General features: G+C 37.5%; 1 protein-coding gene across 1 annotated transcript; it reads left to right on the plus strand.

Moving 5' to 3' along the window:
- The first annotated feature begins 1,046 nt into the window (after nt 1–1,046).
- Nucleotides 1,047–26,135, plus strand: CDC37L1 (cell division cycle 37 like 1, HSP90 cochaperone). The gene is made up of 7 exons (XM_066368107.1): nt 1,047–1,306; nt 6,458–6,739; nt 10,484–10,577; nt 17,635–17,750; nt 18,061–18,183; nt 22,508–22,672; nt 25,591–26,135. Exons 1-7 carry the CDS (start codon nt 1,175–1,177, stop codon nt 25,690–25,692), a joined length of 1,014 nt encoding a protein of 337 aa, XP_066224204.1. The 5' UTR covers nt 1,047–1,174; the 3' UTR covers nt 25,693–26,135.
- Nucleotides 26,136–27,348: the final 1,213 nt, after the last annotated feature.

Genomic DNA, 27,348 nt, shown 5'->3' on the forward strand with positions numbered 1-27,348 from the left:
ATTTTTTCCATTAATATTTTAAAATTTTCTTATAATGTAGTTTTGTGTGCCTTTTTTATTGTTCTTAAGTATTAAATGCATGAAATAATAAACTACTTTTCAGTATATCTTTTTTTATACTTAAAATAGTCATTATGACAGAGAAATGGCTGTTAAATTATTTGAATCCCACTACTGCATGTTGGGTCTATAGAGAACAAATCTTCAGAATTAAACAAGATACACATAAATATAAGAAGCCTTCCCTGTCCGTTGGCTGTTAGTGGGTCTCATCTTAATTTTTTAAGGCAGTGCTTGGTCCAGTACTTCATCTTTGGTGTCTTCCTCCTAGCCAAGTTTCGCAGAACTCCTATTGCTTGTAAGTCGAAATTAGAGAAAAATGTGCTCTGCTTTTCAAAATTCTAGCCCCAACCCTGCTTCAGAAATACTGGTTTACATATCAATGTACTGCAATGAATTGCAGGGGGGTGTGTGTGTGTTTAAAGCAAATGCATCTTTTTTTAATGTCAACTTATTTAAAAGAGAAAGAGGCAGGAACATCGATCTATTGATATGCCTGCATGTACTCCGACCAGGGGATCTAATCTGCAACCTCTCCACTTCCTAGGCTGCTCTAATCAACTGAGCTATCCCACCAGAGCGAGTTGTAGTTTTTAAATAAGTGGAGGACCCTAGGTCTGAGCATCACCTAGCATCCAGGACTCAATGTTGACGGCACAGGGACCGCTAGACAACAAGAATTTAATACTACACGACCAGTAGGGCCGTTAGGGGTACGTCGGCAGCGTTGAAAGGCTTCAGAGAACCGAGATGGGTTTTTTGCTTGTTTGTTTGATTAGAGAACCGAGTTGGGTTTTTTGTCCGTTTGTTTGTTTGCTTAGAGAACCGGCTTTTAAAAAGACTTCCACATCCAAACACCACTGAGAGGTGGAGACGCACCTCCCTCGGCCCAGCCCTCTAAGCCGGAAGTAACGTCCCAAGTCGAGTCCGTCATTTTCCGCCTTCCGCCGGTGACCAGGCCAAGCCTAGCGTGGGGCGTGCGTCGGCGTCGCGGCCAGCAAAGGGATTCTGGGTAACGGCTCCGGCCGGCTGGGGAGGCTGGCTCTGCGCAGCAGGTTTCAGTCACGCCAAATCCCTTGGCAGTGGGGGTTGTAAGGGCCTGGGGCAGGCGGACATGGAGCAGCCATGGCCGCCTCCAGGACCTTGGAGCCTCGCTCGGCCAGAGGGTGAGGCTGAGGAAGAGAGTGACCTGGACGTGTCTCCCAGTTCTCCCCGCTGCCCACCACTGCCGGGCGGCGGCGCCCAGGTGAGAGGGGGTGGGGGCATGTCTGCGGGCGGAAGGGCAGTTGCCATCGCCACACTCCCAGAGTCTGTCTCTAGGACCCTCTTCGGAGCCCCCACCTCACCCGCGGGGGCCGAGGGCCTGATGCCATCCCACCGCTTTTGTAGCATCTTCTAAGGGCTTCAAAGAGGGGCTGGCCGTATATTTCTAACCTCCACTTCTACGCACACCTTTTCACCTTGGCTTATACTCCGCACCCTTGGAAGACGGTGCCCCCCCAGCCCTCTCCTGACAGCACCCCCCATTGGGGATGGCTCATGCTGTAACATTGACCCTTTGTCCTCTTGTGCAGGGCTTTATCCTAGCATTTTATTCTGTTGAAGACACTAATACTTATGCATAGTTGATAATTAGGAACGGTAAATGGTGGTATTTCAAAAATTCACTGAGCTCTTGACTTACAAAGGTTTCTGAGCTAATTTTACTGACTTGACATGTGAGCACATTCTTTAAATCTCGCTTTTGATGCTGGCGTAGATCTCTCCCGTTAGCGTAACTATTTTACCCATTACGGTTGTTTTTAGTTTTGCTCCACATCGTTCTCCAGTAAAAACACGTTTGCCTTTTCCTTTAGATTTCTTCCTGAGATTCCTGATGCTACTCGTGGTTTTCACTACAGCATTCCTTCCCCTGAAACTTACCTAATGTGATGTACCATTTAGGATTTTTCAAGGTCCTATCTTAAGAGAATGCTTAGGTATTCATATCACCGGGTCCAAGTTTTTCTTCTAACCTGAGTGTGTTTTGAAAGTATATTTCAGGATCACACACTAAATACATGTTCAATGAAACGGATTATACGTGTGTTTTCTAGGTTTCATGCAAAATGGGGTCCCTAAGAGCTTAACTGAGTTGATCAAGTTTTTCTCTAGACTCATCTTGCCAGTTGTTAATGAATATGAGCGATTTCCATAGTTTGCCAATAAGTGTAGGCTCATCAATCCTATGCCCAGCTCACGGAGTTGGCTTCACACACAAAAATGTTGTTTCATAACACAGATGTACTTCAGCCAGCCAGTCACTGGGCAAGTGCAAGACATTTGTTAGGAGGTCAGAGTGAGAGTTGATAGATCACTACTCACCCACTAATTATGGATCACTGGTGTCATCTTTGTATATATAATGTGTTATATAATAAATATGTTACATAGAGAAAGAAAAGAATGAAGAGCAGCTGCCATTGTCAATTTTGAAGTCATACGGAAAGGGTAAAAGAATTTTAATGCATTTTGGTTGAATCACAAGACTAACTAAGGAAACTCAATTTTTAAATATCTGTATATTAACTTTTTACTTATACACTTGGAATTATAAGCTTATTTAGCAGAAAGGGATTTTAGAAATGAATAGGCTTATCTCCTTCATTAAAAGTGATTTCCCTGAGACCATGAAGCTAGGAAGTGGCAGAATTAAAACTAGAACCCATTTCTGATTCCTAGTGCAATATTTTTCCCCCACTTAACCACAGTGCACATCCTGTGCTATAAAATTATTTGGCTGAAACTACCTTTGGTGTTAAAATTTGTAAAGTGATTACTAATATTAAATTAGTTTATGTGTTTATAAACTAATTTGTCTTGCTGGCTTAGGACTTAAGTTTTGATTTGGAATATATGGAAAGGATAAAATGTTTAATTTGATTAATAAACATTTTATAATCTTTCTAAAAATAGCTTAGGTTTAATTTACTGAATATGGGGAATCTAAACATCTTAATGTCATGTGTAATTTATAATCCAGAGATCCAATTAATATAAAAGGAGTTTGAAATTTAGAAATAAAGTTACATTAGTAGACCTTAATGTTAACAGTTCCTTTTTCAAATTTATGTTGAATGTCCATTTAAAATCTCAGTATGTTGACAGATAAAATAAGACTTTTAATTTAATCATCTCAATACGTGTTGCATAGTTTGCTGAAATGGCCAAATGTCTGTGTAGTCTGTGGAGAATTTAAAGATAAATCATTTTTAGAATTTAGAGATAAAATTTCTGTGTTTAAGAAATGTCTTTAGATCTTGCTTTCTAACATGTCATCAGTTTGTCTCAAAATTAATAAAAATTCAGAAAAGAAAAGAAATGACTTGAGAATTTGCTCCCACAATTTGGAAATGCAAGATCTGTTTGTACACATCTTCTTTCTTAGTATGTTTTTGTCTTTTCTTATGTTTTATATCTTAATTTTTCTCTTTTTCCTGGCCCCTTCTTAAACAATAGCTAATCTACACTTATTCTTGATTCTATTCTAAGATAGCAAAAAATAAGAACTTTACTTGGTTAGTTATAGTCATGTGGTGGCTGGGCTCCAAACCTACTACTAAATGATTAACTAGAATATCTGAATAACAACATGTCCACATTTGCTCCAGTAGAAATCCAAATTTGCTTGAAGACTATTCTAGGAACTAGGGGCTTTGCATGCCACTTGCCTCAGAATTTTTACCACCACTGGTCTGTTCCATGAAGTGGAGTCATTTATTCATCTAAGATTTATTGAATTTTAGCTCCTAATGAAGCTGAGAGTTGAGTAAACAAATAAGCGCAATATTGTGTGAAAACACCACTATAGAAGTATGCATAACTTGGGTCGGGAGGGAAGGGATAAGAGGAAACTTAGGGATGTGATGCCAGAATCTGGAATGGAGATAGGAGTTTGGCAGAGGGTGGAGGGAGGTGGATTGAAGAGGTAGATAGAAATAATAAGCAAAGAAGTGGAAGAATAACTGGAACTGAGTCCAGAAAGATAATAGGGAGTGAGATCATGAGGGATAATGCCACGTCACAGACTTTGAGCTTTTATCTCAAGACTAAGAAGGAGTAAAATTAACAAGTTTGGTTTTTGGAAAGATCACGCCAAATCTAGCAAAGTAGAGAATGGCTTGAGATGAGAAAGGGTATGTTTATATAATTAAGGGAATGCATAGTGATGCAGAAAAGGAAACAGACTGGAGTAAAATTATTCTTAATTTTTGGTTTGAAATTGACCTACATTTATATAAATACTAAGAAATTATAAAGAATGTGCCTTCAACTTTTGTACAGCTGAACATTATAAGGCACCAATCACATTATGACCTTCTGAGCTTGCTAAGGATTGGGCTAACAGCAAGAAAATAGAAACCAAGAAATGACTACTTTTTAAAAATTTTTATTTAGAAAATTAAATTTAACAGGGTGACATTGATCAATAAAAGTACATAGATTTCAGGTAAACATTTCTATAGTGTTTGAACTGTTGATTATGTTGTATACCCATTACCAAATCATTTTCCATCACCTTATATTTGTCCCTCTTTACAGCCTTCCCTCAACCCCCTCCTCCATGTCCCCCTCCCCCTGGTAACCACTTCACTTTTATCTATGTCCGTGAGTCTCCATTTTATATCCCACCTCTGTGTGAAATCATACAGTTCTTAGCTTTTTCTTTTTATTTATTTATTTTTAAATCAAGTGAGAGGCAGGGAGACAGACTCCTACATGTGCCCCAACCAGGATCCACTTGGCAACCCCTGTCTGGGGCTGATGTTCTGCCTATCTGGGGCCACTGCTCTGTTGCTCAGCAGCTGAGCTATTTTAACGCCTGAGGTGAAACCATGGAGCCAGCTTTAGTGCCCGGGGCCAAATTGCTCGTTCAAGCCTTGGCTGCAGGAGGGGAAGGGCGGGAGGGGGGGGGGGGAGAGAGAGAAGCAGGTGGTTATTTCTCCTGTGTGCCTTGTCTGGGAATTGAATTCAGGCCTTTCACACACCAGGCCAACACTCTACTACTGAGCCAAGTGGCCAGGGCCATTTCTAAGTTGTTTTTTTTTAATTTACTTATTTCACTCAGTATAATGTTCTCAAGGTCCATCCGTATTGTCATTAATGGCACTGTGTCATCATTTCTTATGGCTGAGTAGAATGTATGTATGTACCACATCTTCTTCATCCAATCCTCTGTCAAGGGACACTTTGGTTATTTCCATGTCTTGGTCACTGTGAATAATGCTGCAATGAACATGGGGGTGCATGTGTTTTATGTACCAATGTTTTTGAGTTTTGTGGAAGTTACTCAGTAGAGGGATTGCTGGGTCATACCGTTCTGTTCTTAGTTTTCTGAGGAACAACCATATTTCTTGCATAATGGTTTGTACTAATTTGCATTCCCACCAGCGGTGAATGAGGGTTCCTTTTTCTCCACAGCCTCTCCAACACTTATTACCTGTCTTGTTAATGATAGCCAATCTAACAGGTGTGAGGTGGTATCTCATTTTAGTTTTTATTTGCATTTCTCAAAAAGCTAGTGAAGATGAGCATCTTTTCATGTATCTGTTGGCCGTTTGTATGTCCTCTTGGGAAAAGTATCTGTTTACGTCCTCTCCCCCCAAAATTGGATTGTTTGCTTGTTTGTTGCTGAAATTTGTGAGTTCTCTATATATTATATTTTGGATATTAACCCCTCATCAGAGCTGTTGTTTGTAAGTATCTCCCATTTAGTTGGCTGCCTATTTGTTTTGTTGTCAGTTCCTTTTGCTGTGCAGAAGCTTTTTAGTTTGATATAGTCCCATTCATTTATTTTTGCCTTTACTTCCTTTGCCTTTGGGGTCAAATTCATAAATTGTTCTTTACAGCCAAGGTCCATGAGTTTAGTACCTATGTTTTCTTCTATGTAATTTATTGTTTCAAATCTTGTATTTAGGAAAACAATTATTTTTAAATAAAAGGTTCTTTGCAGTGAATAACTTGCAGAGAAAAATTATAAAGGTCTGATTTTCAGTATGTTGAGTGGTAAAGGTGTTGAACTAGATTTAAATGTTTGTTCTCATTCTGCTGTTTCAGATTATAAAGACTATAAATCAAATGTTTGTTGAACACCAGCTATTATGTAGGGCACAGTGCTAGTTGCTAGGCTTTTGTTGCTGTTAGTTGTTGAGGAGGGGCACAGATTAACAAAGAATCTTAGAGTCTAGTTGATGAAACAGGGCCTATAATATAAAAATGTAACTGCATACACAGAAGATAAGATACCTATGCACAAAAATCATTGTACAGAAATCCCTGACTAAAAGAAAATTGAACTGTGCTGCGTAAACATACCTGATGCCTTCTTCATTTCTTACAAAGATTATTTTTCATGCAGATGTATAGCCATGGAATTGAAATGGCTTGCCAAAAGCAGAAAGAGTTTGTGAAGAGCTCTGTGGCATGCAAGTGGAATCTCGCTGAAGCTCAGCAGAAACTTGGTAGCTTAGCACTGCATAACTCTGAGTCCTTGGATCAGGAACATGCCAAAGCACAAACAGCAATATCAGAACTGAGGCAACGTGAAGAAGAATGGCGGCAGAAAGAAGAGGCTCTAGTACAAAGAGAGAGAATGTGTCTGTGGAACGTGGATGCCATTAGCAAGGATGTTTTTAATAAGGTATGCCTGTTTTGCACCTTAATGAAAGAAGGAAAAACTGAAGTGTTTGCGCAAACCATTGTGCATATTTGGTAGCAAAGCAATAGAATCCTGTAAACAGTATTCATTTTTAAGTTTATGAAAAGTGCTTGTTACAAAAACCTGTATACCCAATAGAGTTTAATGTGGGTAGCTTCTCATACAAAAATATACATATATGGTTGTACCATAGCACAGTGATTATAAGTGTGGGCTTTGGAATCAGACTCTTTCAAATCTTAGCTTTGTCATATGCTGGTTGTGACCTTGGGTAAATCACTTAATATCTCTAAGCCAAGTTCAGTTTCCTCAACTTATGGGGTGGGTATGCAGACTAAATATGTAAATATCGTAAAGCAGGTAGTGTGGTGCCTGTCACATGGTAAAACTTAAGATTTTTCTGAGTGCGTTCTACTAATGTTGCTGTGTTATTAGTTTGCTGTTAGTTTTGTAACACTAATGTATAGTTATTGCATTAACTAAATAAAGTCTTTCACTATTATTTACTAGTATGTATTTAATAAACCTCAGGTAGTAGCCTGGACTTGGTATCACAAGCATTGTTAGAGAAGGGACTAGTATAGTACTTATGCCAAGTTAGTAGTTTATTAAGAATGGTTTTCTGAGGCCCTGGCCGGTTGGCTCAGTGGTAGAGCGTCGGCATGGCGTGCAGGAGTCCCGGGTTCGATTCCTGGCCAGGGCACACAGGAGAAGCGCCCATCTACTTCTCCACCCCTCCCCCTCTCCTTCCTCTCTGTCTCTCTCTTACCTTCCCGCAGCCAAGGCTCCATTGGAGCAAAGTTGGCCCAGGTGCTGAGAATGGCTCTATGGCCTCTGCCTCAGGTGCTAGAATGGCTCTGGTTGCAACAGAGCAGTGCCCCAGATGGGCAGAGCGTCGCCCCTGGTGGGCATGCCGGGTGGATCCCGGTCGGGCGCATGTGGGAGTCTGTCTGACTGCCTCCCTGTTTCCAACTTCAGAAAAATACAAAAAAAAAAAAAGAATGGTTTTCTGTTTCTTACTGGATTATATAGGCCTTATTCTTTTACTTTTGGTGGGGAAACAAAAGAGACTTTTAATTTTTGTGGAGGGGATGAAAGAGACTTTAAGGTTTTTTCAGAGGGCAGTCTTTGGCTTTTATAGCTATAGTAGATATAGGCAGTTAACTTCAGTTATTTTCAACTAATGTATAAAGTAGCAGTTCTTTCTGTTTGTACTAAATTTTTCAAGTTTCAGCGATAGACTGCTCATTCATATCTAAGTTCATACTCAGTTTATCTTTAACCATTATTATTCTCTAGAGTTCTCAGTCTATAGCTACTTGTTTGTTCTGGCATTCACTCCCGACCCTTTTAAGGACTCTTAATGTCCTTCCCCTAGACCAGCTCTAGTTCTGCTATAGCAATAAGTAATACACGTAGATAAATGACACCCCTAGCCCTATCAGTACTTTATTCTTTAATTGAAAAAGAAAGTATACTTCCATATTGTAGTTTTTTGGGGTTTTTTTTTTTGTATTTTTCTGAAGTTGGAAACAGGGAGGCAGTCAGACAGACTCCCGCATGCAACCGACCGGGATCCACCCGGCATGCCCACCAGGGGCAATGCTCTGCCCATCTGGGGCCTTGCTCTGTTGCAACCAGAGCCATCATAAATATGTAAAACATCATTAAAAAAATCATAAATATGTAAAACAGAATTGAAAGACTTCCTTCACTACTAGTTCCATTTCCCAGATAATCAGTGCTAACAGTGAGTCATATTTTTCTAGAGTTTTTCTATGCTTGTACCAACTTAAGTTTATATAGTTTTACTCCCCTACAACAGGATAATTCTTTATCTGAATGTTTAGTTATGTCAGTATATACTGTTTCTAAGGACTGTCTTCTTAAGTGTTATTTTATTTCTGGTTTGCATTTATACACAAAAACTATTCAAAATAATCTACAGAGAGAATCGTCAAAACAATGTTTCTTTGTTTTATAAAGTTAATGTCTTTTAACACAGTGGTCACAAAGAATATATTTTCATTTGTCTCTGCTTTTAATTGTTTTTTGAACTTAGGTTCTAACAAGGCCTACATTTATACCACACATTAATTAGGACTATTTTTATGTTCCAGTCATTTGCTCAAAATCGTACATTGATTTTGTCTGGGAGCTTGAGACTTGAGAGGACTGATCTAGATCTGCGCTGTCCAACTCGATAGCCACTAGCCACATGTGCTATTGAGAGCTTGAAATGTGGCTAGTCCGAATTGAGATGTGCTGTAAGTGTAAAATACACACCAGATTCCAATGACTTAGTACCAAAAAAGTAAAATATTTCATTAATAATTTTTTTGTCTTGCTTACATGTTGAAATGATATGTTGGATATGTTACGTTAAATTAATGTTATTCTGTTTATGCTTTTTAATGTGGCTAATAAAAACTTTAATTATATTTGTGACTTGGATTATATTTCTACTGGACAGTGCTGGTCTAGATAGCAGAATATACACAGAAAATACTTTTATTTGAAAAGTATGAACTTGGGTGCTCTTTTATTATAAATTGGCAGAGAGCTAGTTTGTAATTTTCATTTTTGGCAGTGATGATTTCAAGGTTTAAATGTGATCACAGAATGTTCTGAAAAATTGTTCTGCCATTATTTCTGGCCAGATACAAACTTAAGCTTGGTCTGTATTATGACTTATTTGAAAATAAGCACTTCCTTAATAGAAATTTTTACTTGATTTCAGAATCAAGCTATTTGGCTTCTCCTAAGAAAAGTTTATAACAAATGTCTATTTTAGGTTTATGTCTTATCACAGAATTTATTGTTAATATAATATACTTTATTCTATAAATGCTTTGAATTTCTCAGTTTATGTCCAGCAAGAACTCCAACAATTAGTCTAGAGAAGTAGTTTTCAACTGGTGTACCACAAGAATTTTTAAAATATGCAATATTTGACTATTTAGTTGGGGGCACTGACCTCCTTTCCCTTAGATTGTCAAATAAAAATATGACAACAGCCAACACAACAATAGCTGCACAGTGTGAATGCCCTGTCTTGAACCATAAATATATAAGTTATATAATAGAGTTTTGTTTTTTTGGTCACATCACATAATAAGGTTGGGTCTGATTGGTTAATTCTTGATACCAGAAATCCTTATATGCAAGTATTGGCACCTGATTTTTTAAAAACTCACTTTGGAACAAAAAGGGTAGGTAATTACTATTATATGTATTTTTAATCAAAGTTATACCTATTTCTTTTTGTTAGATCAGCAAAAAATAAAATATATATTTTTGGTGTGCCACAGAATTTTATTTATGTGTGCCATGAGATGAAAAAGGTTGAATATAGCTGGTCTACAGTTGCAAATACTTAATGGAAGTGAATATTGTAAAACATAAATGATGTGTGTAAAGCATCTCTGCATACCCACTTCTTATAGGGAAATTTAGTTTAACAAAAAGGTTAATTCACTTGTTTTTCTGTATAATTTCTAAAGTAAGTCTATAATTTTCCACACAACTATCATTTTATATAAAACTAATGAAACTCCAGTATAAGTAAATTTTAACTGTTTAATAGATGAATTTAATAATATATCAGTTTAATATTTTACCACCTTTTTATAGTGTCTATAGGAAGAATTGCTATATATTCAGTATTTGAGAAAGAAGAGTCAATTAGAATATAAAATCTGATTTTAACTTTCAAAAATTTTTTAGAGTTTTATTAATCAAGATAAAGGAAAAGAAACAGAAGATGAAGATAAATCAGAATCATTTATGCAGAAATATGAGCAAAAAATCAGACATTTTGGTAAGTTTTATTTTCCTTTTCCTATTAAAGTTTTATATCATAAATATGTGGACAAAAAGTGGATTTATAAAATGGAAATGAAATAATAAGTGACAAACTCTAGTTAACACTTACTTAAGTAGTATCTAGTAGCTATTTCTCACACAGTTATACAACTCTTGTTTTAGAAGCTTTTTGAGGTGGCAGTGGGGGGGTGGTCATAACGGAAATGTACTGACAGAGTATATACCAAATTGTCCAGAGCGGCAGATATACTCTGCTACTATATAATACTGCCCTCTCAGATATAGTCTGTTTACTCTACAGCCTCTTTCCATTTCACAACTAGTCTTTGCTTTGTCTTTTTTCCTCTTGGCTTCCTTAGTATTTGGTGGTCATATGGTTATAGGATTAGCATTAATTTTTCCCCCCAGGTTTGGGGTATGATGCTATATATCAATAATTCATGCAGATCCTTAAACTGTTATTCAGATAAACATAGTAATAGAAATATGTATACAAAGAACCGAAAAATAGTTTTCTCTGTAAGGGAAATGTGGTGAGATAACAATCAGTATAACTGAAGGCTTCCCAGAGGAGGTAGCATCTGAACTGGATTTTGAGGAACACTTGGGAAATTTCCATGTAAACAAGGAAGACAAAACATCATAGGCAAAGGCAGAGTTGAGAAACAGCATGCTATGTTCTAAGATTTAGAAGCAATGTAATACTGCTGGAATGAAAATGCTACTAACAGGGGTCCCCAAACATTTTACACAGGGGGCAGGTTCACTGTCCCTCAGACCATTGGAGGGCCACCACATACAGTGTTCCTCTCACTGACCACCAATGAAAGAGGTGCCCCTTCCAGAAGTGCAGTGGGGCAGATAAATGACCTCAGGGGGCCGCATGCAGCCCCGCAGGCCTTAGTTTGGGGACTCCTGTAACTAGGAAGTGTGTCAGCTCAGGTGATATGTTAATTTAGTAAACAGCTTTTATTGGTAGTATGTTAACAAGCTTTTCAAATGGCATTTTGAGATCTTTTTCCTATTGGTGTCATTCCCGCACTGTTTAGAATTTAATTTGTCCTCAGCTATGTCATGACAATAGATACTTTAGATTTTTTTCCCATTTTATGCAATTTATTCATAATATACTTATTTTTCTCATACTTTTTACTTTTTTAAAAAATAAGCTGTGTGTTCTATTTAATTCAAAAATACTATCTGAAGAAATGAAGTTTATTCTTATACAGTATATACCACTATTCTGGTATTGTTTATAATAGGAAAAAAACTGTCCTCCTTTGGATAGATATAAAAATCTTTACCTGAGTAGAGCCCTAAGTCATAACGACAAAAAGCAAAACTTATGTGACTTTTCCTATGATAACATATGTTATCACTCTCACCTATAGTTCTCACTTCCTAGGCCTATGTATTCTGCTCTTTGAAAAAGAGTAACATATTGATTGCTGTCTCAGAACATGGCTGCATCTGGTAGACTGTCGTCCCTCAGTGTTGTTACCCAGTTGGCATATTATAGGTTAGTTGCTTTAGAGCCATGTGAAACCAGTAGGTGTGAAACACTCCCTCATTTTTGCTGTAAACTTGGTCAGAAGCAATTTTGTGTGGGAAAGTATCTCAACCTCACAAGGCGTAATAATCCACCTGGCACTATAAATGTATGCGTCTTCAGTAAAACATTTCAGCAGTCAATACACTTGTCGTTTCTGGTAGTGATGTTTAATTAACCAGTGAATTTCACGAGCCCACTGTCTTCATTTCTTTTGTTGTGAAATGAGTTTCTCATTCAATAAATAATGTGATATAGGAAGTAATTCATTTATTAAGATAAAAAATGTATTACTGGTAGAAGCATGGTAAGGAGAGAAGGCAATAGCAGTCTAGAATGGTCTTATTCAAGTGGGGAACTACTGGTACCCCAAGATGAAATGGGATCAATATAATCAACCTGATACTTGATGGTTGGCTGGTCTCTCTGGCATACAGTGCCATATTGAAGTTTCAGCAGTGGCTTCTGCTACTAGCAAATTAGGTATTTGGTGTCTACTCTGGAATATTGATGGCGTAATCCCATGCGGTTGAATCTCTACATAATCGCAAATCTGCTTTATGACCCCCTTAATGTATAAAATATTGTGCAAGCAATGACATGGCTGAAAATAGTGGCTATGGTAATATCCACAAATAATAAATAAACAACTGTTTTGTCATTGTATGTGTGGGCATTCAGTGTCTCATCCTATAGTACTAACAACCAGAGCCTTACTGTCTTCAAAGCCAATCAGACTTTATAGCCACTCCCAGATTCACATTGTATCTGTTTCTTAGTGGAAATGCACATTGACTTTTCACTTTGAAAAAGGAAGATAGCCTACTTGTTACAGCCCATTGGATCCCCCAGAAATGTTACTAAGGTTGTAGGCTCCCAAAAATGTCCTTATTTTATTTTCAACTTTCTGGCATGTTTATATCTTACCAAGACATTTGGGATACCTACTACTTCCTGCTCACCAAGTTTCATCAGTGTGAAGTAGACAAATTTACAGTCGCATGGGATGATGAGATAATCAGAGTCCTGGTGAACTAAATTACAGCACAGAGTTGACAGAGACCTAAGGCAAGACTGAAAGTTTAATGTTGTCTCTGCTGGGTAGAAGTGAATGTTTCTAGTGTTGTATGCTTATTGTGGTAAAGGGAAAAAAAGCATTTGCCAGGATAATGACATTGATAAACTTCTTCAAAGTAAACACATCCGGAATAGCAGATGTGATGAAAGCTTTCATCTGGAGGTTTTCCAAACTTGCATTGCATTCCAGATCCTTGGAAGACATGGACCAGGTAATGGGAGACAAAAAGAACTGCAGAGGCTTCCACACCAGTTTTTCTCTTGTCTCATGTGTACTTACATTCTTCAAAATTCTTCCTAACTTTCTATAATAGTATTTGTTAACTATCTAACTTATGTTGTTTTTACCATTATAACTAGATGGAGTTTGCTATCTAATGATAAAATGGTACAACCATATTATGGAGTATTGTGATGGATTGAAATCTTGAGTCCTCCCCCCATGTTTGTATTTAACTTATTCAGTTAATTCATGTTTTATAAATATAAAATATCAATTTAGAAACAAAGTCTTTTATATTTCACAAGTTTTACTCAAAGTCGTATGCATCTTTCACATTGTCTTGAAGATCTAACATAGTTTTTTATGGCACTCATCTGTTCACTTCCAACCAAACTTAGTTGTGATGCAGCAATTTTTGAATCTGTATAGCATGTTACTGGGAATTTTATCAAAAGCTATAAACATTTGCATGAATACTATGAGGGGATCTTTTTCAGTTATACTGAAGGTGGTTATTCAGTCTGTTCAATGTAATCACTTATATATTGCTTTTGAAACTTGAAAAACTTTTTTTTTTTTTAGGTGAAAGGAAGAGAGATAGTGAGGCAGACTCCTGCATGCACCCCAACTGGGATCCACCTGGCAACCTCATCTGGGGTTGATGCTTGAGTATTGAGCTATTTTTAGTGCCTGAAGCTGGTGCACTCGGACCAACTGAGCTATCCTCCGCACCCAGGTGGATTACACCAATCAAGCCACTGGCTGAAGGAGGGGAAGAGGGAGAGAAGTGAGGAGAGAAGCAGACAGTCTGGAATGTCCATATTCCAGGCTAGTGCTCTAACCACTAAGCAACCAGCCAGGGCCTTTTTTTTTTTTTTTAAGTGTGAGAGGAGGGGAGATAGACAGACTCCCACATGCGCTCCGACCTGGATTCACCTGGCAACTCTCATCTGGGGCCATTGCTCAAGTCAGCCAGGCTATCCTCAGTACCTGATGCTGATGCTTAGACCATCCCAGCTATTCCTCAGCAGCCAGGGCCCACACTCAAACCGTTCGAGCCACTGGCTCTGAGAGGGGAAGAGAGAGAGGAATGGGAGAGGGAGAGGAACAGAAGCGGATGGTCACTTCTCGTGTGTGCCCTGACCAGGGATTGAAAACCTAAGACGTGGCATGCCAGGCTGATGCTCTATCCACTGAGCAAACTGGCCAGGGCCCAAAATTAATTATTTTTAGTTAAAATATTTTAATTTGTCAAAGTAAGATTTTTCAAGTGTTCAGAGAAATTGGTTGGCTAGTTTAAAAGACTAGATTATCTTTAACCAAAAGATTAGCTTAATATTTGATGGATGAGTGAATTGTTCATATTGTGTGAATAGCAACATTTATCAAGTGTTTACTTTGTCAAACACTGTTTTAGGTACTCTATATGTATTGACTCATTTAATCCTCACAAAAATCCTGTGAGTTAGATACTATTTTTAGCCCTGTTTTACCTGTGAGTAAATGGAGGTTCAGAGGATATAGGAACTTGCCCAAGGTGTAATAAATGGCCAATATTTGAACTTATTCAGGTAAGCTTTAGATTCTGTTTTCTTAGTGGTCATGCCAGATTGTGTTACTCTGCATTTGTTTATAAGTTTGTTTACAAATTTCAAATTAACTTTAGCACTTTTAGGTATGTTCTGCTCTACTAAGCTATTGGTTCTATGATACATTTGTTCATAAAATTCCACACTCTTCCCACAAAGGTCTGTATAGAGTACCTGTAAAGTTCTCAATTACATCACAATTTGTGGTATAAAGAAAAGCGATGGTCAGCCTCGTGTTAATTTTGTCTCAGATATTAAATAGTTTAAAAAAATTAACATTGCTTATTTCTATTATTTTTTTTCCTTTGGTTTAAACAACAATTTCTTTACACAGCTCTGGATGTTTGAGATCAGGGTGCCATCATGGTTGGGTTTTGGTGAGGTTCCCTTTCCAGGGTACAGAAAGTCAACCTCTCTTAGTATCCTCACATGGTGAAAAGAGCAGAGGAAAAAACATTTAATGATACCCTTCCTCATGGCCCCTATAAGTGTCACTAACCCTTTCATATTATCTTTCTTGCAAAAGAAACCAAAATGGTTAGGATGTGCCTCAGTGAGTCGTGATACTGCCATGGAGAAGTGGTGCTCTCTCAATGGATAGCAGATAGTTAAGAAAATTGCCTCTTCAAAAGTGTCACAAAGCTAAGGCAGAACTACTTTATAAGATTTATTTTATGTCTTCATGTATAAGAAATAAGGATTATGCTTTTTTTAGATTTGACCCTCAGAAGTTATTAGGCTCTTTAATTATAGTTGGAGAAATAGTTTCAGGTAACTTAACGTAATCATTCTGCTTCTCAGAATTTAAAATGACCTAATCACTCTATTCAGTGTTGGGGAAATAACTGTATAAAGCTTGTAAAAGTTTTTTTTTTTTAATTGAGAGAGAGGAAGGTGGTGTGGGGGGGGGCATCAATTTGTTGTTCCACTTTATGCATTCATTGGTTGACTCTTGAATGTACTCTGACCAGGGATTGAACCTGCAATCCTGGCATGTTAGGACAATGCTCAAACCAACTGTGCTACCCAGCAAGGGCAAGTTTGTAAAACTCTTTATAAAAACATGTTAAAATGAGGAAAAAATAATCACTGATTTTCGATTGATTCCCATATGTTGCTAAAGGTGTATTTTTCAATAAGACATGTTTTTAGTTTTGTTCTTTCTTGTGTTCTAATGTGGAACTTTAATATAGAGAGGTTTATTTTGTATCTAGAGGAACGATTTACTGCCAAACTATTAAGACAGCTGTATAAAATTTCCATGATTTAGTAACATCCAGAGTTCCTTGGATGAGACTAAAGCGCCTAAAGCTAATAGTGTTATACCTAATTTATTCTGGAAACTATGTACTTGTAATAATATTCTATGTACCAGTTTGCATCTTAATTTATTCTAATTTCTTCATGCGTAAAGCTGACTGGACAAAGTTAAATAAAAGTTCAATACTTTACTGTTTCCATAATCACCTGGGTGGTATCAACTTTTTAACTAAATTTTTTACTGATTGGATAAAAATGAAGGTACATGTTCAGTAGTATTTGGATTAGTTTGATATTTTGAAGCAAAGTGGCAGCCCTCTGCAAATATGCTTGACTGATTTTTAAAAGATTTTGTTTTTTGTATATATAAACTATCTTTATGACTAAATGGTTAACATGATTTAAAAGAGTAAAGTATATTGTTTTTATAACACTGACTGAATTGGCTTCCCATGCTTGTCAACATTTAATCCTGTCCTCTCATATGTGTTGTAATCAATTAGAATGTAGCTTTTCTGAGCCTTCTACTAAATCTTGTTTGTTAAGAGTAGTTTTTTGAGGTTTTGCTGTCCTTTGCATCTTTCTAACAGAAAAAATTGTGTGCTATAACTAAATACTGTTGAATCTCTTAAAATCATCTGTATTCACCAGGAGGAGCAGCCATTTCAGTTTTCCCTGGACTTCAGGCATTCCCCAGATGCAGGGGTTGTGGCTCTAAACCAGTCACTCTACTTAAGCCTGACTAATTACTTGAAATAAAACTTTCTGTGAATTTTGGAAGCTATTTCCAATGTACTGTATATTGCTTTAAAATAATTTTCTCTCTTCATTTGCTCTTTTTTTTTTTTTTTTTTTTAAATTTTTCTGAAGTTGGAAATGAGGAGGCAGTCAGACAGACTCCTGCATGCGCCCAACCGGGATCCATCCGGCATGCCCACCAGGGGGCGATGCTCTGCCCATCCGGGGCGTTGCTCTGTTGTGACCAGAGCCATTCTAGCGCCTGAGGCAGAGGCCATGGAGCCATCCTCAGCGCCCGGGCCAACTTTGCTCCAGTGGAGCCTTGGCTGCGGGAGAGGAAGAGAGAGACAGAGAGGAAGGAGAGGGGGAGGGGTAGAGAAGCAGATGGGTGCTTCTCCTGTGTGCCCTGGCCGGGAATCGAACCCCGGACTCCTGCACGCCAGGCCGACACTCTACCACTGAGCCAACCGGCCAGGGCTTCTCTTCATTTGCTCTTTTACCATAACAAATTGCTATAGTAATATGAATCATCGTTAAGAAAATCATTTTAAATACCATTTCTTCACTTACAGGAAGAAAGTATTTGATATTCATGGTTTTAATTCTTTTTCTACAGGTATGTTGAGTCGATGGGATGATAGTCAGAGATTTTTGTCTGACCATCCATACCTTGTATGTGAAGAAACTGCTAAATATCTTATTTTATGGTGTTTTCATCTAGAAGCTGAACAGGTATTGTGTAAACCTTGAATTTCTGGGAACCTTGGTGGAATTCTGATACATATTTTTGTTTTGTTTTTGGTTTGGTCTTTTTTTTACCTTACTTTAAATGAAAGCAGGAAGGTGATTAAATGGGATTAAAAGTTTTGTTTTTAGATCTACTTGGGTTTACTGTGGGAATATTTTTTAGTTATTTCACTTAGCACATGGAAACTTTCCTAATGTGCCTTCCCTGTGCCCCCATCTCTCTTGTTCCCATATACAATAAATCTTTTAAAATATATTTCCAGAGGTAATTATTATCATTTTAATCTATTTTCAGAAAGGGGCCCTAATGGAACAAGTAGCACATCAAGCTGTTGTGATGCAGTTTATTATGGAAATGGCCAAAAACTGTAATGTGGATCCAAGAGGGTGTTTTCGTTTATTTTTCCAGAAAGCCAAAGTAAGTAGCTATTTGATATTGTAAAGTGGAAGGTTAGGCCTTAGCTGAGACCTCTTTAGCTACACTTCAAAGGAAGCCATTCAACCAGGATGCTATGGGTTAAATTCTATAGATTTTATAGTGGAAAGAAAAATTATATTGCTTATATCATGCTAATTTAGACATAAGTAATCTATATAAGGGGCTATACTGTACCATGTATGTGAAATAAAGACTTGTTCAAGTCTGGCTATACCACCCTGAATGCACCCATTCTCATTTGATCTCAGAAGCTAAGCAGGGTCAGGCCTGGTTAGTACTTGGATGGGAGACTTGCTCAAATGTATTTATTCAGGAAAATGAGAGTGTTCCATCAGTCATTCAGTAAATATTGAGTAACTGTTAATGCAAAAAAAGCACAGCTGTTTAAGAAGTGGAGGATACAGTGTTGAATGAAATAGATAAGTCCATGTTTAGAACTTTTAAAGAGTAAGGAGGTGTCAGGCTTTTGTAATGAAAAGAATAGGAAACAACTTTAAAAATGCAACAAAGAGGAATGGCTAAAAAAACCAAACTGGTACATAGAATATTATGCAACTATTAAAATTATATTTTGAGGCCCTGGCTGGCTGGCTCAGTGGTAGAGTGTCAGCCCAGTGTGTGGAAGTCCCGGGTTTGATTCCCGGCCAGGGCACACAGGAGAAGCACCCATCTGCTTCTCTACCCTTCCCCCTCTCCTTCCTCTCTGTCTCTTCCCCTCCCGCAGCCAAGGCTCCACTGGAGCAAAGTTGGCCTGGGTGCTGAGGATGGCTCCATGGCCTCTGCCTCAGGTGCTAGAATGACTCCGGTTACAATGGAGCAACAGCTCAGATGGGCAGAACATCACCCCCTAATGGGCATGCTGGTGGATCCTGGTTGGGCGCACACAGGAGTCTATCTCTCTGCCTCCTCACTTCTCACTTCAAAAAAATACAACAACAAAAAAATCATAGTTTGAAGAATTTTTAATCTGAGATAATGCTTTACTATAAAGTCAAAGGAAGTGATACATATGTATACATACAAGATGATGTTGGCCATGTTAAAGTAGATATGTCTAGAAAGATTAAGTATCATTTCACACTGACTAGTTTAGTAAATTAGCAAGTTGCACAAGAAGTATAGCAATAAGAATTTGCATTCACTGCCTGTGGAAGTATAAATTGGTACAAGTTGAACAAGTACTAACACTAGAAATTCTCCTAGGTATGTATCCAAGAGAATAGATTTCTCAACATGTGATCCAGGGACACACAAGACCCTTTTAGGAGGCCCCAAGTCAAACTGTTTTCATAATATTAATACTAAAATGTTATTTTCCATTTTCACTCTCATGAGTTTTAATTTCTAACACAGTAAATATTAATAGAATTAGCCCACATAAACAGGAGCTCTTTGGTTCCTCAGTAATTTTCAAGAATGTGAAGCAGTCCTGAGACCGTAAAGTTTGAGAATTACTGCCCTAGAGAAGGTCTTATAGATGGACACTAGAACCATAATGTTCGTGTTCAAAACAGCAAAAAGCCTGGAACACCGCAAATGTCTATTAATAGTGGAATGAACCAGCATCAGCATGAAAAAAGAGAGTGAAAAACAAACAAGCTAAAGAGTGATATAACCAGTACCATTTAAGGGACAAATATATAAATGGTAAAACTTGAGGCAAAGGAATAATAATGGTAACAATAATAAAGACACAATATCAGTAACCTCAGAGAGAGAGGCAGTGCCTCTGGGGAACTGATTTCTAAAGTACTAAATAATAAAGATCTATTTCCTAATTTGTGTGGGTATATAGTGGGCTTTTGCCCAGTAAAGTATACATATATTTTTACATGCTCTTGCACATAATTTGAAATTAGAAGGAAATATACCAAAAGTTTAACTTTAATTATACTTGGGTGGTGGAATTATAAATGCTTTTTGTTTTTGTTTTCTTTTTGAGGGAGAGAGAGACAGACAAACGGATAGACAGATAGGAAGGGAGAGATATAAGAAGCATCAACTCATAGTTGCAGCACCTTAGTTGTTCATTGATTGCTTTCTCATATGTGCCTTGACCAGGGGGCACCAGCCGAGCCAAAGACCTTGGGCTCAAGCCAGCAACCAGGGGGTCATGTCTGTGATCCTATGCTCAAGCTGATGACCTCGGGGTTTCAAACCTGGGTCATCAACATCCCAGGCTGACACTCTATCCACTGTACCACTGCCTGGTCAGGTTCTGTTTTCTTTTTCAATGAACACATTACCTTTTACAAATAGAGGGAAATGTATTTTAAATTTAAAAATATATATATCATGGTGGTAGCAGTCCTACCTTAAATGCTCTAAAGTTGTTGTTTTTTTTAATTCAGTGAGAGGAGAAAAGGGAAAGACAAACTCCCACATGCACCCTGACCAGGACCCACCTGGCAAGCCCACTAGGGGCCGTTGCTCTACCCATCTGGGACTGTTGCTCTGTTGCTCAGCAACTGAACTCTTAGCACCTGAGGCAAAGGCCATGGAACCATCCTCAGTGCCTGGGCCCAACTCACTCTAGTCAAACCATGGCTGTAGGAAGGGTAGAGAGAGAGAGAAAGAAGAGAGAGGGGGAGGGGTGGAGAAGCAGATAATCACTGCTCCTGTGTGCCCTGACCAGGAATCGAGCCCAGGACACCCACACGCCAGGCCAATGCTCTACCACTAGCCAATGGGACAGGACCTCTAATCCAAACTCTTTTAAAGTGTAATGTAAATAGGAAATTTTTTTGAAACAGTAAAGTTTTAATGTGTAAATGACTGAGCTGGTATTTTAGCTAGGTTTCTGATGACTTCCTAAAACTTCACTGAACACATAGGCATAAAACAAAACATACTTTTTCATCTTATATTGATGATTATTTTGGAACTAGTGCATAATAGGCTAACGGAACATAACCACACTATGTATATTCTTTGAAATTTACTTTGACAAAATTTAACTGAAAGGCACTGAAGTCTTTAGGTCTTAACATTGTGTTCATAATAATAATTTTTTTAATTGAAGAATAACTTTTATAGTGCTTGCTTTGTGCCAGGTACCATTATAAGCACTTTTTATGGATTAACTCATTAAATCCTTTTAACATTTTATGAGGATTATTCTATTTTACAAATGAGGAAATTAGCATAAAGGAATTAAGCAAGTGATCCCTTAGGTTACTTAATTAAACAAAAATCAGTCAAGTCTCTGCATCTGAATCGTTTGGCCTTAGGCATGCAATGAGACCAGCAATTGTGCCACTTGATTCCGTTGTTTGTTGCATAACCATTTCAGAAGGATTACTTTGGGATATGAAGGCTAACATTCCATATGTCCACCCAGGCACTGTATATTGACCAAAGTGAAATATAATTAAGGAAATGATTCTAAATTCATAAAAAGATAGAATGGCAGCATAGAACATTGTCTGCATTATTTGTATAGATATTGATGCTAACAATTAATCCACAGGTTTTCTAGTTACACAACCTAAACTACATTAAAGAAAAAATACTGTGACAGAGAAATGGGCCCAATGATATTAAGGAATGAGATTTTTCACAAAATCTCTTCCACCACTCAAACTTAAAGCCTATGTTCTGTTTATGTAGGATCTGCATTCTTTACCTGCAAAGGAAACATTTATAAATGGAGGCTCCTGTCAATAGGGTGTTTTGTATTGGGAATTTTGCATATATTATAAATCATTAGATGAAGTTCCCGTACCTCCACATAACTCATCGTACTTTTTATTTCCATAATGTTGAAAAGAAAGTACTTGCTTAACTAAAACACTAGATATTTCCATAATGAAATTAAGTGTTGAGTTTTATTTGGTTTCCATGGCTTTTACAGATAGGGAGTATAGAATCAGAGAATCACTAGAAACAGGTAATGGTGTTCCATCATTAACTTGTGGAGAATTGAAAGGTTTTAAGAATATCCTTTGTTGCTTGGTAATGGGAAGAGAAGAATGTGAGAGGGTAGATGTGCACTATTTGGGATTCTGTCAAGAATTCATATAAATCAAGAGAAGAACAGAAGAATTGTACTCTCTTTTGTTATATTTGTGTATATTTAAAGAAGGGTTTATCAGTTTGTTTTATTTTGCTGAAGCAGAGGAAAATGGAACAAACCAATCACTAATACTCCTATAAAACAGGAAGTTTTCACAAATCTAACAGGGAACTTGGTGATGTCTACATTTAAACTATTGACCTCATCTTTACTTCCTGATATATGCTTGTTAGAATTTACTGTGTGGTCTGGAAGTCTTCAAAAACATTTGTGTTCTATGTTTTCTAGGCAGAGGAAGAAGGTTATTTTGAAGCATTCAAAAATGAACTTGAAGCCTTCAAGTCAAGAGTCAGACTTTATTCTCAGTCACCAAGTTTTCATCCTATGACAGTTCAGAATCACGTTCCCCATTCTGGTGTTGGATCTATAGGTTTATTAGAATCCTTACCACAGGTAATTTGGAAAAGTATATGTTTATTTATAAATGTATAGTTCACATAATTTTTGTTCTTTTGGACTGTCTTCTATATGTAATATATATGTGGCCATTTTAAATATTATTGCCTCAGAAGATAACCCTGACTTTCATTTTGTGCCATGTTTGGCACTAAATCTCTTTCATTTCTTACATATTTAGAGAGATACTTAAATATAGAAGAGATGAGTTTTGCCTACACATTCTTTTTTTTTTTTTTTTTTTGTATTTTTCCGAAGTTGGAAATGGGGAGGCAGTCAGACAGACTCCCGCATGCGCCCGACCGGGATCCACCCAGCATGCCCATCAGGGGGCGATGCTCTGCCCATCTTGGGGTGTCGCTCTGCTGCAATCAGAGCCACTCTAGCGCCTGAGGCAGAGGCCACAGAGCCATCCTCAGCGCCGGGGCAAACTTTGCTCCAATGGAGCCCTGGCTGCGGGAGGGGAAGAGAGAGACAGAGAGGAGGGAGAGGGGGAGGGGTGGAGAAGCAGATGAGCACCTCTCCTGTGTGCCCTGGCCGGGAATCAAACCCGGGACTCCTGCACGCCAGGCCAACGCTCTACCACCGAGCCAACCGGCCAGGGCTGCCTACACATTCTTAAAGGCAAGTGTGAGCTGTTGATCATCTTAATCATAAACTTATCAAGATGGCTTTGAGGAACATCTCATTCCGAGTAGATCTATACTGTTTAAGAATTTATTAAAGTGAATTAGCTTCAAAGCATACATCCAATTGGCAGCCAAGGTGATCTGTTGCATGAGTTTATTAGTATTGCTAATCATTGGTGTTGCCTATCAGATATAACATTTTTACTCTACATTAATATCACTTATACTAAGCTGTTCTTTCTGCTTTGAGTCTTTTTGAAGTCTGCTGTTAGATCAAGATGAAACGATGTCACTAATATGAACGAATTTATATCAAAAAGAAGAGGAGGTTAGAGTACTGGTCTGCCTAATACTTAGGATTATAATTTTAAGCTATCATTATAAAGTTGCTGCCCATTTTGATTTTAGTAGCATTTTAATTGAGCCCAGTAATCATTTCCAGGCCCCAACATTTTAAGACCAGCTTTAACTTGAAGTTTAGTCTGTTACCTACACAGTGAAAAGGGAAGTGTCATTCAGAAGACAATGTGAGAAGCAGTAAATTGTCTGGGTTCAATTCCTGGTCAGGGTACACAGGAGAAGCAATCTGCTTCTTCACACCTTCCCTTCTCCTCTCTCCTCTCCTCTCCCCTCCCCTCTCCTCTCTCCTCTCCTCTCCCCTCCCCTCCTCTCCCCTCCCCTCCCCTCCCCTCCCCTCCCCTCCCCTCCCCTCCCCTCTCTCCTCCGCCCCCCCCCACCCCATTGCTGGAATGGTGATCCAGAAGTTGGCCTGGGAGCTGAGGATAGCTTCATGGCCCAGCTTCAGGCACTAAAATAGCTTGGTTGCCAAGCAACAGAGCAGGCCCCCAGATGGGCAAAGCATCCCCTGATAGGAGATTTGCAGGGTGGATGTCTGTTTCTCTGCCTCCCACCTCTCAATTAAAAAAAAGAAAGAAAGAAAGAAGACAATGTGAGGAGAGCCCTGTGTTTATTTTTAAGTCTCATAAAGTAGGAATTGAGATATTCAATATCTTGACCTTATATCTTTATAATTTCACATTGCAAGTTTTACATGTATTGTAAGCCGAAGGGACAATTTAAGGAAAGCAATTGATCATATTTATTTTGTTGTTTCTTTTTCTTTCCTTTTTTTTTTCGGTTGATCCTATTTAAGTCAGCCAAAAATGTTATTCTGAAGGATAGAAATAATCAAGGTCTGATTTTTAAATAATTAGTCATGCTACCCCATACGTAAACAAGTACGTAATAGTGCCCCTTGATTTGTCTTACAGGTTACCTCTTATGTTTAAACAGTGATGATTTTCTCTTCAGTACCTTGAGAAGTAGCCCACAGGAAACTGGTCTTTTCAAGGGAATTTTATGGCTAAGTCCCTCTCAAGTCCAATATATAACCTAAAATTAAGATGTCACATAATGGATGCAAAGAAAAAATATTTTGAAGAATATCATTGATTTTAACATAAGATGGAAAGATATACATTAAAATATCATGAGCGGCCTGACCTGTGGTGGCGCAGTGGATAAAGCGTCGACCTGGAAATGCTGAGGTCGCCGGTTCAAAACCCTGGCTTGCCTGGTCGAGGCACATATGGGAGTTGATGCTTCCAGCTCCCCCCTTCTCTCTCTTTCTCCTCTCTAAAAAAGTGAATAAATTAAAAAAAATATATCATGAGCTATTATCAAAAACTTGCTTCTGGTTTGAGAGAAATAAGTTCTTGTTCTGCATACCAGATAGTAACTGAGATCTGCCTCTAGGCATCCCTTGCAGTCATTTTAGCAGAAGACCTCTGTTTATGCAATTTTGAGTTTTGACTAGCTATAATTTTTACTCAGTAAATATTTTTTTTCTTTTTCAGGTGTTGCATTTTTAATAGTTATTGTTGTAATTAGATAATAATCTTCAAAATACATTTCTGACTTAAAGCTATATTTTTATCTTAAATTATTAATAACTACATATAATCACATGAAAGATGTAGCCTTGTGTGATTAAATAAAGTTATATACAGTTTTGTTAAATGGAGGGAAAAGGTAGTGTTTATTATATTTGTATTTCTTACATAAATCTGTCTTTATCACATCTCTTTGGCTTAAGTGGTAATGGTCTGTTTTTCTGTCTCGGGTTTCAACCCAAGTCTAACTTCAAAGTCCATCTTCCTTCCTACTCTCCTGCATTGCAGAGAAACAGAGAATGTGAAACTGAGTATGTAATTGCATATGCTAGCATAAAACTAGTTATCATCCATTGTTTCTTCCCTATACTTTTTTTTTTTTTTTTTTTTACAGAATCCAGATTATCTTCAGTATTCTATCAATACAGCTCTCTGCAGTTTAAACTCAGTGGTACATAAAGAAGATGATGAACCCAAAATGATGGACACTGTATAATTTGGTTAAGACTGCTGAAGCCAAGTACTATTTTGTTAAAAGAAAGGAAGAACTTGGCTATTTTCTTGACACTTTTATGGGTGCTGCACTTTATTTTTGTTCAGTTTTTGATGGGAGGGAAAAAAAAGAGTACTGAAATGTTTTGTAAAATTTTTTTTTATGTGCTGCTAGATTTTTTTGTTTGTTTGTTTTTTCTGAAGAGAGGAGTGGTACCATATGTTGCAAGAAGTCAAACTGGACTTTGTTTTTTTTGCTACTAAATTTGCCTTTAATCTTATTGTTCTCAACTTTGGAATCAAAGTATGAAAATCTGCACAAATGCAATGTTTACAAGAACTGGGTGATTCTAGGAGGCATCAGCTACAGTATCTTTTTTATGGATATGTACATGCCCTACTCCCAAAATAATTAAAGATAAAAATGTCCTTGTATCCTACTGCTAATTTAGCTGTCAGATCTGGTGTTTTATCACATTAAGAGCAATAAATCAGTAGTTGATAATCTACTCAATAAGCTGGGTGATACAAATTAAAAGTCTTTCCCCTTATAATACTACATTTGTATTTTCGGCACCATCAGTTAAATCCTTGACTATAATATCAAATTCATATAGACACTAAATTAACCCCTTAAATATTGTCAAAACTTTATTCTTTAGAAGTTGATTTTACCCTGTTGAGTTTTTAATAGTAAGGGATATAATTTTAAAAGTGATGAAAGCTAATACAGATTTTTTTTGTTAAAAGACCAACTTCAAGCTCACTCTTAATTTCTTTATTTGACTTAGTCTGGGATCTCTGAGGCCTATAAGAACAAACAGGAAGAACAATCTGATTTTTAAAATTAGGTTTATTATAGTTCATTGTTTATTTCACTCTGATATAGCCCAAGGACATTTTTAAAAGGCAAGAGAAATCTTGTAGGGTTGTGTACTTCTAAGCTTTTGGTATTCCTTATTGGTTATAATGGCTTTTACTACAGTTGTCATTTCTCTCTATAGCTCAGTTACCATAGAATGCTTCTGAGCTTTACTACTTCCTATATAATTCACTTCAAATATCCCAGGATATTTGATGGTTTGTTTTATTTGGAATTAGATGACAGTGCTAATTATGCTATCCTTATTACATGTTTGAAGATTAATCTTCTGACTTACAGGAACATGAGCTTTGACTTGTATTGGGTATAGTCTTGGGTTCAGTCCCATTGAGACTGGTAGCAAATGTTTGGAACATGACTAACTGGGATTAGGTATACATGTCTCAACTTGAAAAACCAAATATTGCTAAGGGACCTATATGATCATCAGACCTATAACCATGGCCTCATTTGCACCTTGTTTTAACTAACTAACTAACTGAGGTGATTAGGCACTTAGTACCCATAGAAATGGACTGGAATTATTGAATCATACACCACAATCTTACTGGTTTTCAGAATAAAACTCTTTTGTGCTTTTGATATAAAGATATACTCTATAATAAAATGTTTGGTTAATTTATATGGTAGTATTCATCAACATGTAATTTTATTTATTTTTAACAATGACCTAGTTATAGAAGGTTTTTTTTTCCGTTTTCTTTTTTTCCCTGTTCTGGAGTAAGCTCTCATTTTTCCCTTTCTATCAAATAGCGAGTGTAGATAGGAGTGACATCC

Source organism: Saccopteryx leptura, chromosome 2 (assembly GCF_036850995.1).
Source record: "Saccopteryx leptura isolate mSacLep1 chromosome 2, mSacLep1_pri_phased_curated, whole genome shotgun sequence".
Classification (NCBI taxonomy): Eukaryota; Metazoa; Chordata; class Mammalia; order Chiroptera; family Emballonuridae; genus Saccopteryx; species Saccopteryx leptura.

Bases quoted from the DNA above. Each gene is read 5' to 3' on its own strand.
- CDC37L1 (XM_066368107.1), top strand. From the start codon at position 1,175: ATGGAGCAGCCATGGCCGCCTCCAGGACCTTGGAGCCTCGCTCGGCCA. The intron at 18,184-22,507 runs GTAAGTAGCTAT...TATGTTTTCTAG, and splicing joins TATTTTTCCAGAAAGCCAAA to GCAGAGGAAGAAGGTTATTT. The intron at 22,673-25,590 runs GTAATTTGGAAA...TTTTTTTTACAG, and splicing joins TATTAGAATCCTTACCACAG to AATCCAGATTATCTTCAGTA.